The sequence below is a fragment of the Heptranchias perlo genome, chromosome 29 (assembly GCF_035084215.1).
Source record: "Heptranchias perlo isolate sHepPer1 chromosome 29, sHepPer1.hap1, whole genome shotgun sequence".
NCBI classification, from domain to species: domain Eukaryota; kingdom Metazoa; phylum Chordata; class Chondrichthyes; order Hexanchiformes; family Hexanchidae; genus Heptranchias; species Heptranchias perlo.
The window spans coordinates 15,569,247-15,585,013 of record NC_090353.1 but is presented as its reverse complement, the minus strand read 5'-3'; the positions used below and the strand labels follow the sequence as shown (position 1 = coordinate 15,585,013).

At 42.2% G+C, this 15,767-nt stretch overlaps 1 protein-coding gene across 1 annotated transcript; it reads right to left on the bottom strand.

Annotated features, from left to right (window-relative positions):
* Positions 1-558: 558 nt before the first annotated feature.
* rx1 (retinal homeobox gene 1) lies at positions 559-8,775 on the bottom strand. The gene is made up of 4 exons (XM_067968679.1): positions 8,529-8,775; positions 6,482-6,495; positions 5,804-6,094; positions 559-1,002 (listed from the first exon to the last, which is right to left on the bottom strand). Exons 1-4 carry the CDS (start codon positions 8,773-8,775, stop codon positions 559-561), a joined length of 996 nt encoding a protein of 331 aa, XP_067824780.1.
* Positions 8,776-15,767: the final 6,992 nt, after the last annotated feature.

The following is a 15,767-nucleotide window of genomic DNA, read 5'->3' as shown; positions in this document are numbered from 1 at the left end:
AAACTGTGGAACTCTTCATCTTCCTTTCATCCTACAATCTACAAGCTTTTGTAACCCAAGCTTGGTGTCACCTAACCACTATTTCTTGACTTATCTTGCCTTCTCGTCTACTCTTTTCAAACTAGGCGGTGTCCTGCACTGTGGGCCTTGGCCCTTCAACTAGGTTTCTCAATAATATAAAAAAATTGCACATTATCTACAAGATTCAATAAATCTACACTGGGACAGTAATGGAAGACAACATTTTGCTATAGCCTCATGATGGTGGAAAAGCATGGAATGCAGTGGTGTCTTTATATTTTCCCCTTAGCACTGGAAAATCACCTTATTAATCAAAAGATAAAGTTGATCCTTTGGCTTGTAACTAAGACCAGTCACAATTTGTAGTTTCACTGTGTCCCAGATTATAGTGGTGGCCTTTGAGATCCAGGCATTGGTTGTCATGACCATTGGTTCATGTTTGCATGAAGCCATTTTGGAGCTGGAGGTAGCCATCACTTCGCCATTCCAACCAAGAAATTGTTAGTTAATAGTCCATCTACAGCTGGTACCTTTCTATCAGATGGGTTGCCAGCTTTTGTCGATGGACTGAATATGTTCCTTGGCTTTCATCCTTAAGGAGGCAATGCTGGAACTTCTCTGGTCTACATCTTCCAAAGGATATTTGTCCACAAACGTTGTTTCACATTGGTAGTGTGGAGGTCCCATGGACTGCATTGTCTGGGCCATCGGTGGTGGAGAATTTAAGAATGTGTGACCCGAGTAGCTGGTCTGTAAGCCTTGAGGTGCCCCCATGAAGCCGGGTATACTGTGAACAGATGTTGCACTAGAGATGGGAGATGTTAGCCAAGGGTCCAATGGCAGGGAATTACTCATGGGTCCAATACTGGAGGGCATTGGCGGTCTGTTGAAGGACAGCATGGGAGAATCATGCAACTTCATTGTGCTGGCTTCTATCTTCTCTTGTCTCCTCCACTTTGCCCTCCTGTTTTGAAACCATACCTGTGATTTTTAAAAGAAAGACATTTTGAAGGGATGAGTTTTGCAGAATATATAATGTACATACTAGCTAACACGACTTTCTAACCCCCACCCCACACAATTTTCTGCACTCCTCCCCTGAAAGAGCTGATTCATGTTGGAGCACAGTTCCATGGGCACTGGCTGCCCTCACAGGACCACACCCAATGGTCAATTTTCATAATGTGGGCATAACAGCTGAGCCTGATCCTGTCCTCCCCTGATACCCTAACACATCTCCTTTAGAAGTCAGAAGATGGTGATTTAGAGTGGAAACATACACTGGCTGATTTTTCAGATGCACTTAGTGGAAAGACACTGAAGGATGTGCATGAACCTTGGGGTTCAAATATATAATTCCCTAAAAGTGCAAGTGCAGGTAAGCAACCCATAAAAAAGGTCAACAGAACTTTGGATTTTATAAATAGGGGCACATGGTATCAGAGTAAAGAAGTAATGATGAATTTGTACAAAACATTAGTTAGGCCACAGTTGAAGGACTGTGTGCAGTTTTGGGTGCCCGATTATAGAAAGGACAATGAAGCCCATACAAAGCGTGCAACATAGACTCACCAGGATGATCCCAGGAATGGGAAACTATAGTTATGAGGGACTTGAGACACTGCAGCAGGGCAGGTTAAGAGGAGATTTAATAGGAGTTTTTAAAATTCTGAAGACTTTTGATGGATTGAATAGAGAAACACCTTTTCCTCTGGTTCAGGACTCAATTGTGCGAGGTCACCAATTTATATTGCCACTAAGAAAGTTGGTGAGAGGTTAGGAGAAATATCTTTATACAGAGGGTTGGAGCATGAAATACTATGCCACAGGAAGTGGATGAGACAGAGATCATTGCATCTTTTAAAGGAACATTGCACAAACAGAGGAAGATACAAGGCTATAGGGAGAGCGTGGACAGTGGGATTAGTTTTGGATTGCTTTATCAAGGAGCTGGCATAAATATGATGAGCAGAATGGCCTCTTTCTGTGATGTAAACTTCTGTGGCTCAGGAGTGCTGAGGCTAATTATCACTCCTCCATTGCTATCCCAGCTGAGATCAGCTAATTCAGCACATACCAGAACTCAAATATGGCAGCCTCTAGTCTGTATGATTTAACAGCACACCATGGGTTACCTCACCCACTGTGCCACTGGGGAAACATACACTGTAGTACAAGACAAACTGTCCAATATGGATTTAATTACCGGGAGCGCACACTTCAGTAGAATGAATATTTTATGGTTTTAGCACCACCCAGCAGCTGGCCTCATATAGGACATGTTCACTGTGACATGACAGGGATTTGTGTTAATGAGTTTGATTCTAATTTCAAATAATATAAACAAAAATTGATGTGTTATTTGAAAATATGGGTGGCCTTCCTGCAACAGGATTGGGGCACATCTTTGAGAATGCAGTCTTGGCCATAGTGTGAGTGCCTGATGTTGACGACAAGTACCTAAAGCAGGAAGGTTGACCATTCTTAACCGTGATGAACAAAAATGATCACCACCCCCAATTGAACAATTTAACAGGGAAAGACGCCTCCTCTCATCTCCACCTGTCTTAGGCCATAGTGTTATTAGGCAGAAGGGCAACCAGATCAGGCTCTAAACAGAGACAAGAGTACTGAAGCCAAAATACTTGGACAACTTAAGTGTGATTAAAAGACGGCAAAAATTTGTTGAAAATAAACACAGGAAATTATTTTTAAAATGTAATTATAAATCCAAAGGGAATCAGAAAGATAATCCACTCCCAATTGAAGAAAGCCATTCATCCTAGCCACTGGTATTCATGAGTTAAGTGTTCCAGGATCACTAGTTCCCCTTCCCTCCTTCTCCTGAAGATGTAGACATTTGCTGGGGTTCAGTTCAATAGTTATCAGCAGCCCTCCAGTAAGTCACCCAAATTGTCATTCTTCAAATGTGAGCCCAGACAGCGGAGTGGGGACTATCTTCTGTGACCCAATCTGTGGTGTAAGTGTGGCGTCCAGGCTTAGTGCTTGGTCAATTGACCCACCACTGACCCCAGTGAACTTTTCGGGGACAGCTATGTGTAAACTTTTTCAGCGGGCTCCGGGCAGGATTTCTGCCGAAACTTGGGAGCTTGTGACTGCGGAATGGGAAATGGCAGCAAATGCAAGTCGGACTCCTTGCATTGGGGACTGGCAATCTGAGAGATTGACAAAAAGTGTCCGAGCTTCATTGGTAAAATCTGCCGATGAAAATCTGCCAATCAATTTTCCTTACATCCATTTGTCAACTGCCTTGGTCCTTTAAATGTTTCCTGCCATTCCACCTCCCTTAGCAACGGGAAAACTCCCCTGCTCTTCTTCAAATAATGCCATGGGATCTTTTACATCCACTTGAGAGGACAGATGAGGCCTCAGTTTAATGTCTCATCTGATGGACGGTACCTCCAACAGTGCAGCGTTCCCTCAGTACTCCACTGCAGTGTCAGCCTAGATTAGGTGCTCAAGTCCTGGAGTGGGGCTCCAACATCTGACTCATAGATGAGAGTGCTACCACTGAGCCAAGGCTGACACCAAAGGCAGAAAATGTGATGCATGATGTCATTTCATCCTTGCCACCCAATTGGAATATGACTGCCCATATTTTGCATCCGACAGAAGTAACAGCTCCCGCACAACTTTTCTCCTAACCTGCCCCATTATCGCCACTACTGTAACTGAAGCAGGACCCTGGCCAATTTTTCCCCTCCCTAAATCAGAGGCGCTGAGTGTAATTCTAGTGCACCTACTGCCACCCTGGCTGAGATCAGGCACTGTTTGCAAATGGAACCTTCCTGTATGACTCAGTGACACACCTGACATTCAGGAGCTGTATCCTCACCAGCCTAATTGTTGTCAAAATGTCTCTAATTTAGTTACATTACACACCTGACATTCAGGAGCTGTATCCTCACCAGCCTAATTGTTGTCAAAATGTCTCTAATTTAGTTACATTGAATTTTAAAGGATAAATATTTTCCAAATTTTAGTATTGTCACATCATGCGGGTGAAGCCACTGATGCTTCTCAGCAGCAATTTATATTCACGATAAGAAATTTCTTATGCTTAATAGGGTTTAGAACTGCTTAACAGTTGGTTATTGTAAGAGTCTATCAGTGCTCAAGGGATGTTTAAACCATGTCCTGTGTATCAATACATGGTGCAGCTAGATTTGAAAACATCAAGTCATTTCAAATGTAGATTGAATCGCAGGACTCAACTATTCCTTAATGTCTCATCAGCTTCTCTCTGTTCCTTTCCATGGAGATTCAGTCTCACCAACTGCATTTTGCCACACCTTTGCACCTCTGCCATTCTTCCTCTCTGTTTCTTTGTTTTCTTCCTGTCCTGATTTTTTCTCTCTGTTTCCTTTTTTTGTTTTCCTCTCTCTTGCATTTTTCTCTCTGTTTTTTCTCCTGGTATTAATTTTTACCCTGAGTTGGTTTTTCTCACTTTTTATCTCTACTTTCTTACCGTTTATCTCTATTTTCTCTCTCTCTGATTTTCTCTCTCTATCCCTGTTTCTCTCGTTTGTTTTTTTCTTTCTGTTTCTCTCCCTAGAAACACAGGGATGGACAAGACTGTAAAATACCATTTCCGTCCTTCTAGCTGGTTCCAGAGTTCAAAAACAAAATACACAATTCACTACCTATATCCCTCAATTGCTTTTCCTGCCAATGCATGACTAACTCCCTCCTAAAATTACTGAGATTATTAGCCTTAAGCACCTCTCTGGGTAGTCCATTCAAACATTGACCACCCTCTGTGTGAAATGGTTATATTTGATCTGTCTATTCGCCATCCCTCTGTTGCCTCTGTTTTTGTTCCCTATGCAATGTTTTATTTTCTGTTTTCTCTCTGTTCTTGCTTTCTCCATCCCTATGATTTGTCTCTTTGGCTCTGTTCTTTCTCTCTGTTTTCTCTCATTCTGTTTTCTATCTCCCTTTCTGACTGTTTTCTATTTCTTTCTCTCTCTCCTGTTTTCCTCCCTTCCTCTGGCTCTGTTTTCTCCATGTTTTCTTTTTCTGTCTATGTTTTCTATCTATTTATGTGTTTTGTTCACTCCGTTTTTTTCTCTTTCTCTCTATATTTGAATTTTTTCTCCTTTCTCTCACAATTTCTCTCTCTCGTTGTTCTCATTTCTGTTTCTCTATAATCTCTCTTGGCTTTCCTCCTTCCGTCTCTATATATTTTGCCTGCCTATACATCTTCTCTCAACCTGTTTTCACTTATTTTCTCACTGGTTTCTCTCCTCTCTCTGTTTTCTCATTCTTTATTACTTATTTCTCTTTTTTCTATCTCTGTTCTATCTTTTCTCTCCCCATTTTTCTCCACCATTTAAAATCACTTTTCTCTTTCATCTCTCCACCTATTTGCTCTTTGACTGCTCCCTATCTCACTGCCTGTCTGTATCTCTCTCACTGCCTGTCTGTATCTCTCTCACTGCCTGTCTGTCTGTCTCTCTCTCACTGCCTGTCTGTCTGTCTCTCTCTCTCTCACTGCCTGTCTGTCTCTGTCTCTCTCTCTCTCTCACTGCCTGTCTGTCTGTCTCTCTCTCTCTCCCTCACTGTCTGTCTGTATCTCACTGTCTATCTCTCACTGTCTATCTCTCTCTCTCTGTCTGTATCTCACTGTCTATCTGTCTGTCTGTCTCTCTCTGTCTGTATCTCACTGTCTATCTGTCTGTCTCTCACTGCTTATCTGCCTCTATCTTCTTGTCTCTGTTTCTCTGCTTCACTCTCCGCCTCTCTGTGTCCTCTCTCTCACCTGTACCCGGACCTCGGGTAGGTTGACCTTCATGGCGAGCTCCTCTCTGCTGTACACATCCGGGTAGTGGGATTTCTCGAAGGCTCTCTCCAGCTCATGGAGCTGGTAGGTGGTGAAGGTAGTTCGGTTTCTTCTGTGTTTCTTCTTGGGCGGCTCCTCGTCCATTTTCTGACCTGGTTTCTCCTCACTCTCTGTACTGCTGGTGAACTCACTGAGGTCCTCAGCACATTTGTTCAAAAACACCCTGGAATCTGAAGAGGAAAAACAAAACATTAAAATAACAGAAAACATCTCCTCCCCAAGTTTAGAGGTAAAACCTTCCTCGGTGAGAAGCTGGGATTTCATTGACTGGGATTGGAGAAAGATTTCTCTCTCAGTTCTGCTGCAAAGGTACAAATTAATAAACAATTATCGGTATTAAAATCTTACTCGTTAACATAAAGCTGCTCCTTAAATTTCCTGTCAGTTTACCAGAAGTTTAAATACTGAACTTTTCTCGGATCTCGCTGTTCGATTTCTGTTCGTTCGGTTTGATTTTAAATTCATCGTTCTGTCGGTTTGTTGGGAATATCCTCACTCTGAGGAATTTTTTTGAATAACATATCTACGCATTGAAGCTGGTTTACATCGAATTGGAATTGTTTGAAAGTAGTTTTAACACAAACTTTGAACTTTCACGTGGGGTTTATTCCCTACACCCATCCCAGTTAATCCGCATTGAATGTTTAGTGATTCAAGTATTTGAGCTGGACTTTGTTGAAGGGGTATTTATGAGTCACAAAGCGGGGGAACTACCGGGTCCCCGAGGTCCCGGCCGCCCTGATACTAAAAAGGGTAGAAAGACCCCGGGCTCCCTATCCCTCCTTCCTTTCTGTTTCTGAATCTGGTTCTTGCATTTCTTCGCCTCTGTATCAGTCGCTTCACGTGGAAGTAACTCAGTGTCCGTGAAGCTGCAGCTTTGGGATGTTTCTGAGAGACGGGTTAAACAAAACGCTGGAGAAGATCGGATTCATCCGATGGAGCAAAACATTAACAAAAAATAAAACCGAGACAACAAAAGAAACAAAAATAAGAAAACAGTTCAGAACAAAAAAAAGAACAAAATATTCCAAAGTGTTTGTTTATAGAATTTGCTGAGATGGTCAGAAAAGGTTAATGCAATTTACTGCATTTGAACTGGAATTAGTTACAGCAAAACTCAAAATAAAAGACAAAGTTTTGATTTGTGCATTTAAGTGGTTGGAGCTCTCTAACTGGCATGTGAGGAGAGTTTTGCATCAATTCACCGATTATTACATTTGTATTATGACCTGTATAAATCAGGACTAGTGTAGCAGGCTCCGGATATAAGGTTCAATTAGATCTCTTTATACTTCCTTCCAAATGTGATCTCCGAGTTAAAAATCCGGATTAACAGTGCGCGCACCAACAAGTGTAAAACAAGCAGGTAATTCACTCAGTTTAAACAGAGCAGAGAAATTAGAAGCCGTTTTAGTAATCGAGCACTGGAGGAGCTACATTCTGGAGAATTAGTCCGCATCCTATTCTGTGCTTATCACGGTATCAGAGTATCACATTTCTGTATTTGTAGCCTTAGGCTGAGTAATTCGGAATGAATTGTCCTGAGCACCGATATCAGAGAATTAGTAACAACGGTATAAACAGGAACGGTATGAGATCAGCAGATTCTCTATCTACATAAACTTCTTCGCTATTTCCAAAGTGGAGAGTCTGATTGGACATTCCAAATAAAATCCAGTCTTATTCCCAGGACAAATGTTTATGCAGCAGGTACCCAGCTGGCCTGTATCAATAGAAAATTAGCACTACATTTGGATTTATTTTAGATTTTATAATCGATATTTGAGATCCCTGAAATGATTGTGATTCAATTTAATGAATTATAATTCAAAGTATTAAGAAGGGACATACTTTCGGTTCAAAGTTCCGCCTGGTTTTATAAAGGTGAGGTGCTGACAGGAATCTGACAAAGTGCTTTTAAATCAATCTATGAAATACGGGGGCACTTTTCCCCTTTAGGAATTAATGTTCAACCCCGCCAGTTTCAAAGAAATGAAGACCAGGCGCCCAATTGACAGAATAATTTGTTTCATTTTGGCTCGAAAATATTACAACAAAATGTCAGATTTTAGTCGTATGCTTTTAAAATATTTTATATAATAACATTTTTAAGCTAAGAATTGAACGGATTAAGTTATGTTAAAATTAATTATAATAGTTATTATATTAAATTATATTCTATTATATTGTATTCTTCGGCCTTTAGTTAAAATAACGTTTATAAGACAAGATTTGATTGCAGGATCTCCCAGTCCATAGGCAGACATTCAATTATAATATGAAGTATGTAGTATCAGAATTAGATAGATACAGAAAGAGGAGAATGAATAAAACAAGATAACTTTCTGGAAATGTATCTGTATATAAATTATCTGTAGCAGTGCGCAATGGGTTACAAAGTTCAGGACTGGTAAAGTTTATTCATTTCTATTTACACCCCCTTGAGTTTTGGTTCTGTTTATTATTTTGCCGATTTATATTTCCCTTAACTTGCAAAGTGTTTTTGTATAACTGATTAAATTTGAATGGTGATAAAGCTTGATGTATTTTTTTGTTTGCGCCGCTTCCACACACAAAAAAAAATCAACTGCCTAAAGTTTAAGGGGAAAGTTTGAAAATTGAAGCTTTGAGAATGTAATCTTACCGTCGAAAGTGTGAGGCCGAGCAGTCACCTCGCGGAGCCCGAGGCCGGGGATGTGGTTGTAGCAGTCAGTCTGGTGGGGCTCCCCCGTCTCTTGAAGGGATTTGGAAGAGAGGGGTGAAGAGAGGGATTGATCCTTTGCAAATCCCAGGATCACGTCGATGCTGTGAACTCGCGAACAGGCGCCTGGGCTCTTAACCATTTCGTGGAAGTTGCTGGGGGACAGGCAGGTCTCGTCCACGCCGTTCATTTCAGGCTCGAACGACGCATCCGGGCTTCAAAAACACAAATCATGACAAACACCTCGCTTACAATTTCGTTACAAACAACTTTCAAAGAAAATCCAATCAGATATTTTTAAGTTGCAGATCGCGACCATCAAAACTTTTAAAGACTTTTTTTGCTTAAAAAATCAAAACTCCAACGAAATTAGAAAAACAAATCAACAGGAACTCTGAATTTAAAGCATTGAACATTCAAAATCGCACCAGTTTGCAGATTTGCAATTTAGCTGGCGTTCCATTTTTTTGATATGTAAAAATCGATAGCACACGGGGCGGGGTCAGACCAGAAACCATCTGTAAATAAAATCTCAAAAAATGGAAAAGAAACAAAAATAGTTACCTCCGATTAAATAAAAGCACGAAAATGGAGAACTCCACGATTCTGTAGAATCTTCATGAAAACGCCCCCTGCACTCAGTTTATTTCGTGATTCCTCCCAGTGGCTCCCCGCACCATTCCCAATAGCGCTCCCTCAATCTTTTAAGCTTTCCAGATGTCGGTATACGGGGGGGAAAAGGAATAAGTCCCCGGGGATTAGCGGAGCTGATTATTAGGAGAAACGTCCTCTTGACAGTGATTGACACGAAGGCTTTATTTCGCTGGAGTAATTGCTGCAAATACCCTTCACTTCAAGTTGCAATTCAGAGAAAGAGGAGGGGTTCTGTTAATAAACTGTCATCTCTGTAGGAAATATTCACTTTGTAAGCTGGTGCCTTGGGTGTGAATCAAATATTTAGACAACACTTTCTTGTTTGGATTTGGAGGCGGAACAGCCTTTCCCCTCTCGCACATCTCCATGTCAGTCTCAAGTTAGTTTCATAAACAGAATAATCTAGAAGTGGGACCCCTTCTAATTAAATTACTGCAATACAACTTAAGCAGGGGAAACCTGAATAAATGATTTTAAATATACATGGGAAACAGCGGCGTTCATTTCCTGTATTTACTTTTTGCTTATGGAAAGGAGTTTTTCAAAGGGGTAAACGGATAAACAAAGACTCTGGTGCTTTAAATCGGACATAAAACCAGAAAATGCTGGAGATACAGAGCAGATCAGTGAGAATCTGTAAAAAATAAAAGGCGGCTTAATCTCAGCTGGTTCAGAATGGAGTTCTAAATACTCCAGAACCCGTTTTCACACACTGTCGACCTACCTGACATAGTTGGACAATATTTCGGTCACTTAATAGTTTTAGAATAACCTTTAAAGTGGTTTTGTATATTTTAAGTAGAGTTTATATAAAATTCCCTGCATTTCCACAGTATACAAGACAGCAGCAGCAATCAGTTTAATAAAGTAACTCGATTCCAATAAACTGCAGGTATTAGCTGTTCCATAAATTGTTTCGTATTCTTTGATTGTGGAAAAATATTAACTTCCCTCTCAGCAACTGCGGATAGTTGGGAAAGTATTGAAACTTATTCCGATACTGCTGGTCTGTGGTCCGTGAACTTTTATTAGCTTTTAGTTTCAGGTACGATTTGATGTGAGGGTTTAGATGTTAAAACGGTGTGGCTTTCCCTTGTGCAGAAACGAATTTGAGAAACTCAGGTGAAGGGCTAAGTCTAATAGCACAGGACAACAGCAAGATCGAAAATAGGAGCGTGTGTTTAAAAACATGTCAATGGCGGCAGGAAGGGAAGACTGAGCAAGGCGAAGAGTTCCTTGTTTTTCACGTAATGAGAAAGAGCTGAATAGGAGGGATGTATGTAAGATACAGCCTCCGCGAAATATTTATTCCATTCTTCAGCTCCAGAAAATCGTGAAAACAAATCACAAATTTCTATCTATAATTCTATTATTTTTTTAAAAATTAATAAGTAAAAATCAGACAAACTAATTCTGCAATTATTCAAAAGCTCTTGCAGTGAAAACTTGGAAGTAGCGCCCAAGGGAAAAGGAACCCTCCTCCCCCGGGCACCGACACACCGGGTAAAATTAACACTCCTCCCCGGGCACCGACACACCGGCTAAAATTAACACTCCTCCCCGGGCACCGACACACCGGCTAAAATGAACCCTCCTCCCCTGTTCACCGACACACCGGGTAAAATTAACACTCCTCCCCGGGCACCGACACACCGGGTAAAATGAATCCTCGGTACCAAAACACAGGGTAAAACGAACCCTTCTCCCATTGGTACCAATACATCAGGTAAAACGAACCCCTCTCCCCCCCCCGGTGCCAACACACTGGATAAAATAAACCCTCTTCCCACCCCCCCACCCCGTGCCAATCCACTGAGTAAAACGAACCTTCCCCCCCAATGCCAACACACCTGGTAAAATGAACCCTTCTCCCCCCAGTGCCAATACACTGGGTAAAATGAACCCTTCTCCCCCCAGTGCCAACACACTGGGTAAAATGAACCCTTCTCCCCCCAGTGCCAATCCACTGGATAAAATAAACCCTTCTCCCCCCAGTGCCAACACACTGGGTAAAATGAACCCTTCTCCCCCCAGTGCCAACACACTGGGTAAAATGAACCCTTCTCCCCCCAGTGCCAACACACTGGGTAAAATGAACCCTCTTCCCCCCAGTGCCAATACACTGAGTAAAACGAACCCTTCTCCCCCCAGTGCCAATACACTGAGTAAAATGAACCCTTCTCCCCCCAGTGCCAATACACTGAGTAAAACGAACCACTCTCCCCCCGGTGCCAATACACTGGATAAAATAAACCCTCTTCCCACCCCCCCACCCCGTGCCAATCCACTGAGTAAAACGAACCTTCCCCCCCCAATGCCAACACACCTGGTAAAATGAACCCTTCTCCCCCCCGGTGCCAACACACTGAGTAAAATGAACCCTTCTCCCCCCAGTGCCAACACACTGAGTAAAACGAACCTTCCCTCCCAATGCCAACACACCTGGTAAAATGAACCCTTCTCCCCCCGGTGCCAATACACTGAGTAAAATGAACCCTTCTCCCCCCAGTGCCAACACACCGGGTAAAATGAACCCTTCTCCCCCCAGTGCCAACACACCGGGTAAAATGAACCCTTCTCCCCCCAGTGCCAACACACTGAGTAAAATGAACCCTTCTCCCCCCGGTGCCAATACACTGAGTAAAATGAACCCTTCTCCCCCCAGTGCCAACACACTGGGTAAAATGAACCCTTCTCCCCCCAGTGCCAATACACTGGCTAAAATGAACCCTCTTCCCTCCAGTGCCAACACACTGGGTAAAATGAACCCTCTTCCCCCCGGTGCCAACACACTGGGTAAAATGAACCCTTCTCCCCCCAGTGCCAATACACTGGGTAAAATGAACCCTCTTCCCCCCAGTGCCAACACACTGGGTAAAATGAACCCTCTTCCCCCCAGTGCCAACACACTGGGTAAAATGAACCCTCTTCCCCCCGGTGCCAACACACTGGGTAAAATGAACCCTTCTCCCCCCAGTGCCATCACACTGGGTAAAATGAACCCTTCTCCCCCCAGTGCCAATACACTGGGTAAAATGAACCCTCTTCCCCCCAGTGCCAACACACTGGGTAAAATGAACCCTTCTCCCCCAGTGCCAACACACCGGGTAAAATGAACCCCCCTCCCCCGGGTAAAATGAACGCTCATCCCCTGGGTGCCGACACACCGGGTAAAATGTGGGATTTTCATCCCAACTTCATTTCATCAAGTTTTCCCTGTGAAACACAAATGATACATTAACCGCTGATAAATTCCGGAAAAGCCATTACCGAGTAGGGTATGGGTTAAGCCGCGCAATAAGATATAAAATTAAAATTGATAATATTTCATACTAAAATGAATCCCCACGCACAGTGATAAGAACGCGCAGCTCTGTGTTATCTATTGCGGTCTGTCTGTCCTCAGCTTCAAACTTTGCAGGGTAAAGTGAATGGGCAAGTGACAAGTGGCGGGGATTACTAGTTAAACTCAGATCAGTGTTTGAAAATATTTTCCAAAAAGAGGTTCTTAAAGAGTTAAAAAGAAATCCAACAAATTAATAGCGCATGTTCTTTTTACAGAAATTAATTTGCTCCTTGCTGATCCAGATTGATATTCCGTATAAATTCCCTTTTCCTACTCTCACCCACATTACAACTCAATCGATCTTTGGACGCAGGTTTATTAAATCAAAGAATAAAAATAATAATTCAAAGTCATCAACCAGCTTAAATGATTTGCTCTGAATATATTATATTGTGTCCTGTTATTATATTATTTTGCTGTATTTAAAGCATCCCAGAAATAATAGTGACTTTATTGTGAGTACATAGTCGGTTTTGCAATTAACTTGAAGGAGAAATTAATAAGCGATTAAATATATAATAAAATATTTCGTTCCAACACGCCGCTCTCTGTTGTGATTGGCCCTTGTTACAGGGCTGGTAATATGTTCGAATTGTGACAATGTGTGGGAAAGTGAGGATCCGTAAAGGAAGTTAAGTGATTGTGAAGTTTTTGAAGGCTGGTAGAATATGATGGAAGGGAGAAAGAACTCTGTGTAAATGTATTGGGGTTTTTATATAAAATAGGTCAAACGGAGGGACGCGGTCTCTTTAAAACAATTGTACGCGGGACAATGGGAGCTGCCGGGGTCTGTGGAGACTTTCCTTCTAATCCCCTCATTACTGAGAACGGGTGGTAGGCGCGCATGCTGTGAATTTGTATCTTTGTTTTTGTTTCAGAGCGGGCTGCAGGCTCCGAACTTCAGTCTCTCTCCACTCTGTAAATTCACATGACAATAATCTCAGGTTTTAAAGGCCGAGACGAGAGGGTTTCCCAGTTAGACTAACTGAATCTTAAACAAAAATAAATCCACCAAACATCACATCTGAATAATGGACGGTATCTGTCTACGTGCAGATTAATGAATATTAATTCAATTTTATATATATATATATATATTTACACATCCTAAGGAAAGAGTAAGCGAACGGATTTGATGTGAATTTGTCTTCTGTGTAGAATTCGATTCATTATTTAAATACAATAGATTACTATCAAACAAACTTTCTGTCCGGTTTAATTGGTACAAACTCATCCCCATTCAACAAAAACTGAAACAATTGGATTCTCTCAATTACAGTTTTTTTTAGGAAAATAAAAATCACTTTTTAAGGGGTTTGCAATCTTTGATTTAGTTCATCTATCGTCTTCCTAGATGCGTTAAAATCGAATTGTATTTTCATGGCGTTTAATGTTTTGAACGAATGTATTATAGTGACCCGGCCAGTAGCAGGGCGAATGGGATTGCATTTCACCAGGAATTGTGTGTGTTTTAACCTGTTTTCACTGTGTTGGCAGATAAGAGGGGTTTGCAGTGTCGGAATGACAGGACAGGTCTGTGTGTCCGGCACTGAATCAGGCAGAAACTGCTGTCCAGTTCACGGAGTAACGGGCCGTGCCCCCTTACCAGGCGGCCGGCTGATTAAGCTCATCTTAACGTCTGAGAACGAGGTCATAAGAAGTCCTTACTGTCTTTAGAAGCCAAAGGAGATCTTTCTGACGCTGAGCCTCGCGTATTTCCCTATCTCAACTGATCTGTCCCTCCGCATTTATAAAAGGTTTCCGCACATACCAACTGTTCAGCTTCCCTGAGTTTAGGGGAGCTCAGAAAAAACGTCAAGATACCGGAGCAGCCAGAAGTTAAAGAGGGGCACAGCCGCACAGCAAAAGAAAAAAACTTGCATTTATATAGCGCCTTTCACGACCTCAGGACGTCCCATTTACAGCCAATGATGTACTTTTGAAGTGTAGTCACTGTTGTAATGTAGGAAACGCAGCAAATAATTTGCACACAGCAAGGTCCCACAAACAGCAGTGAGATAAACAAACAGATAATCTATTTTGGTAATGTTGGTGGAGGGGTAAATGTTGGAGAACTCCTCTGCTTTTCTTCACATAGTGCCATGGGATCTTCTACATTCACTTGAGGGAGCACTCAGGGCCTCTGCTTAACATTTCATCTGAAAGACAGCACCTCGGACAGTGCAGCACTCCCTTCGTACTGCACTGAATGTCAGCCTGGATTATGTGCTCAAGTCTCTGGAGGGGGACTTGAATCTACAACCTTCTAACTCAGAGGCAAGAGTGCTATCACTAAGCCATGGCTGACACACAATACACATACACCTGAGCTATTGAGTATCTGATGTCTGTACCTGCCATTCTAATCTTAAAACAGCTGTTCTACTGACCCACAAACAATGGATACAATCCTTTATGATTTGGATCAGGGTGCAACATGAAGGTTGTTCCATTTATCACTTCACAGTCTGAGCAACAGACCTCTGGTTGGACTAAATGATCACCCTCTGTTGGCAGTTTCTCACCTGCTATAGTCAGACTGAGTTACAGTGTGAAACTCCTGTAACCATACTGGCTCGGTTTCAAAGTGCTGTTAGGTGTAGTTAAACTGAGAAACCCAGGCGCAGGCAGGACTGACTGAGGTTGAAAAGAGCAGAAAAGAAGGTGAGGTAAATCAGGAGGTAGTGATTCGGTGACATGAACCTTGGGTTTTAAAGGCCTGTAGGTTGTATGAGGAAGGGGAGCCCGAGGGAGGGGAGGGGATTCCATGGTTTTGAGGACCAGGGAAAGAACAAGTTAGAATAGGAGGGGGTAAATTTTGACTTTGTGCGATAGAGTTAAATGGGTGATAGTTTTACATTTCTCCCGATTTTTACTTCTGTTGAAGTCAATGTAAATAAAAATGGAGAGAGATGTGAAATGGGCTGTCGATTCATTTTATACTATCGCACAAAGTCAAAGTGACCCTGGTGTGATGAGCCTTGATCTCAACAAAGTAAAGATATAGAAAGGAGGAAGAGTGTGTAGGATGGAGTGTTTGGAGCTTAGGAGGGACGAGGGAGGGAGGTTGTGAGGAGCACTGACCCTAGTAGTATTGATAAAATAAAGATTGTGACAGAGACAGAGGTCAAGGTCAGAGGTGAGTGGGTTCAACTAGCAGATGACACTCTATAATGAAGTTC

Coding starts and splice junctions, on each gene's coding strand:
- rx1 (XM_067968679.1), bottom strand. CDS start 8,775: ATGAACGGCGTGGACGAGACCTGCCTGTCCCCCAGCAACTTCCACGAA. Junction 1,003..5,803: donor TACCCGAGGTCCGGGTACAG/GTGAGAGAGAGG, acceptor TAAAAATCACAG/GTATGGTTTCAAAACAGGAG.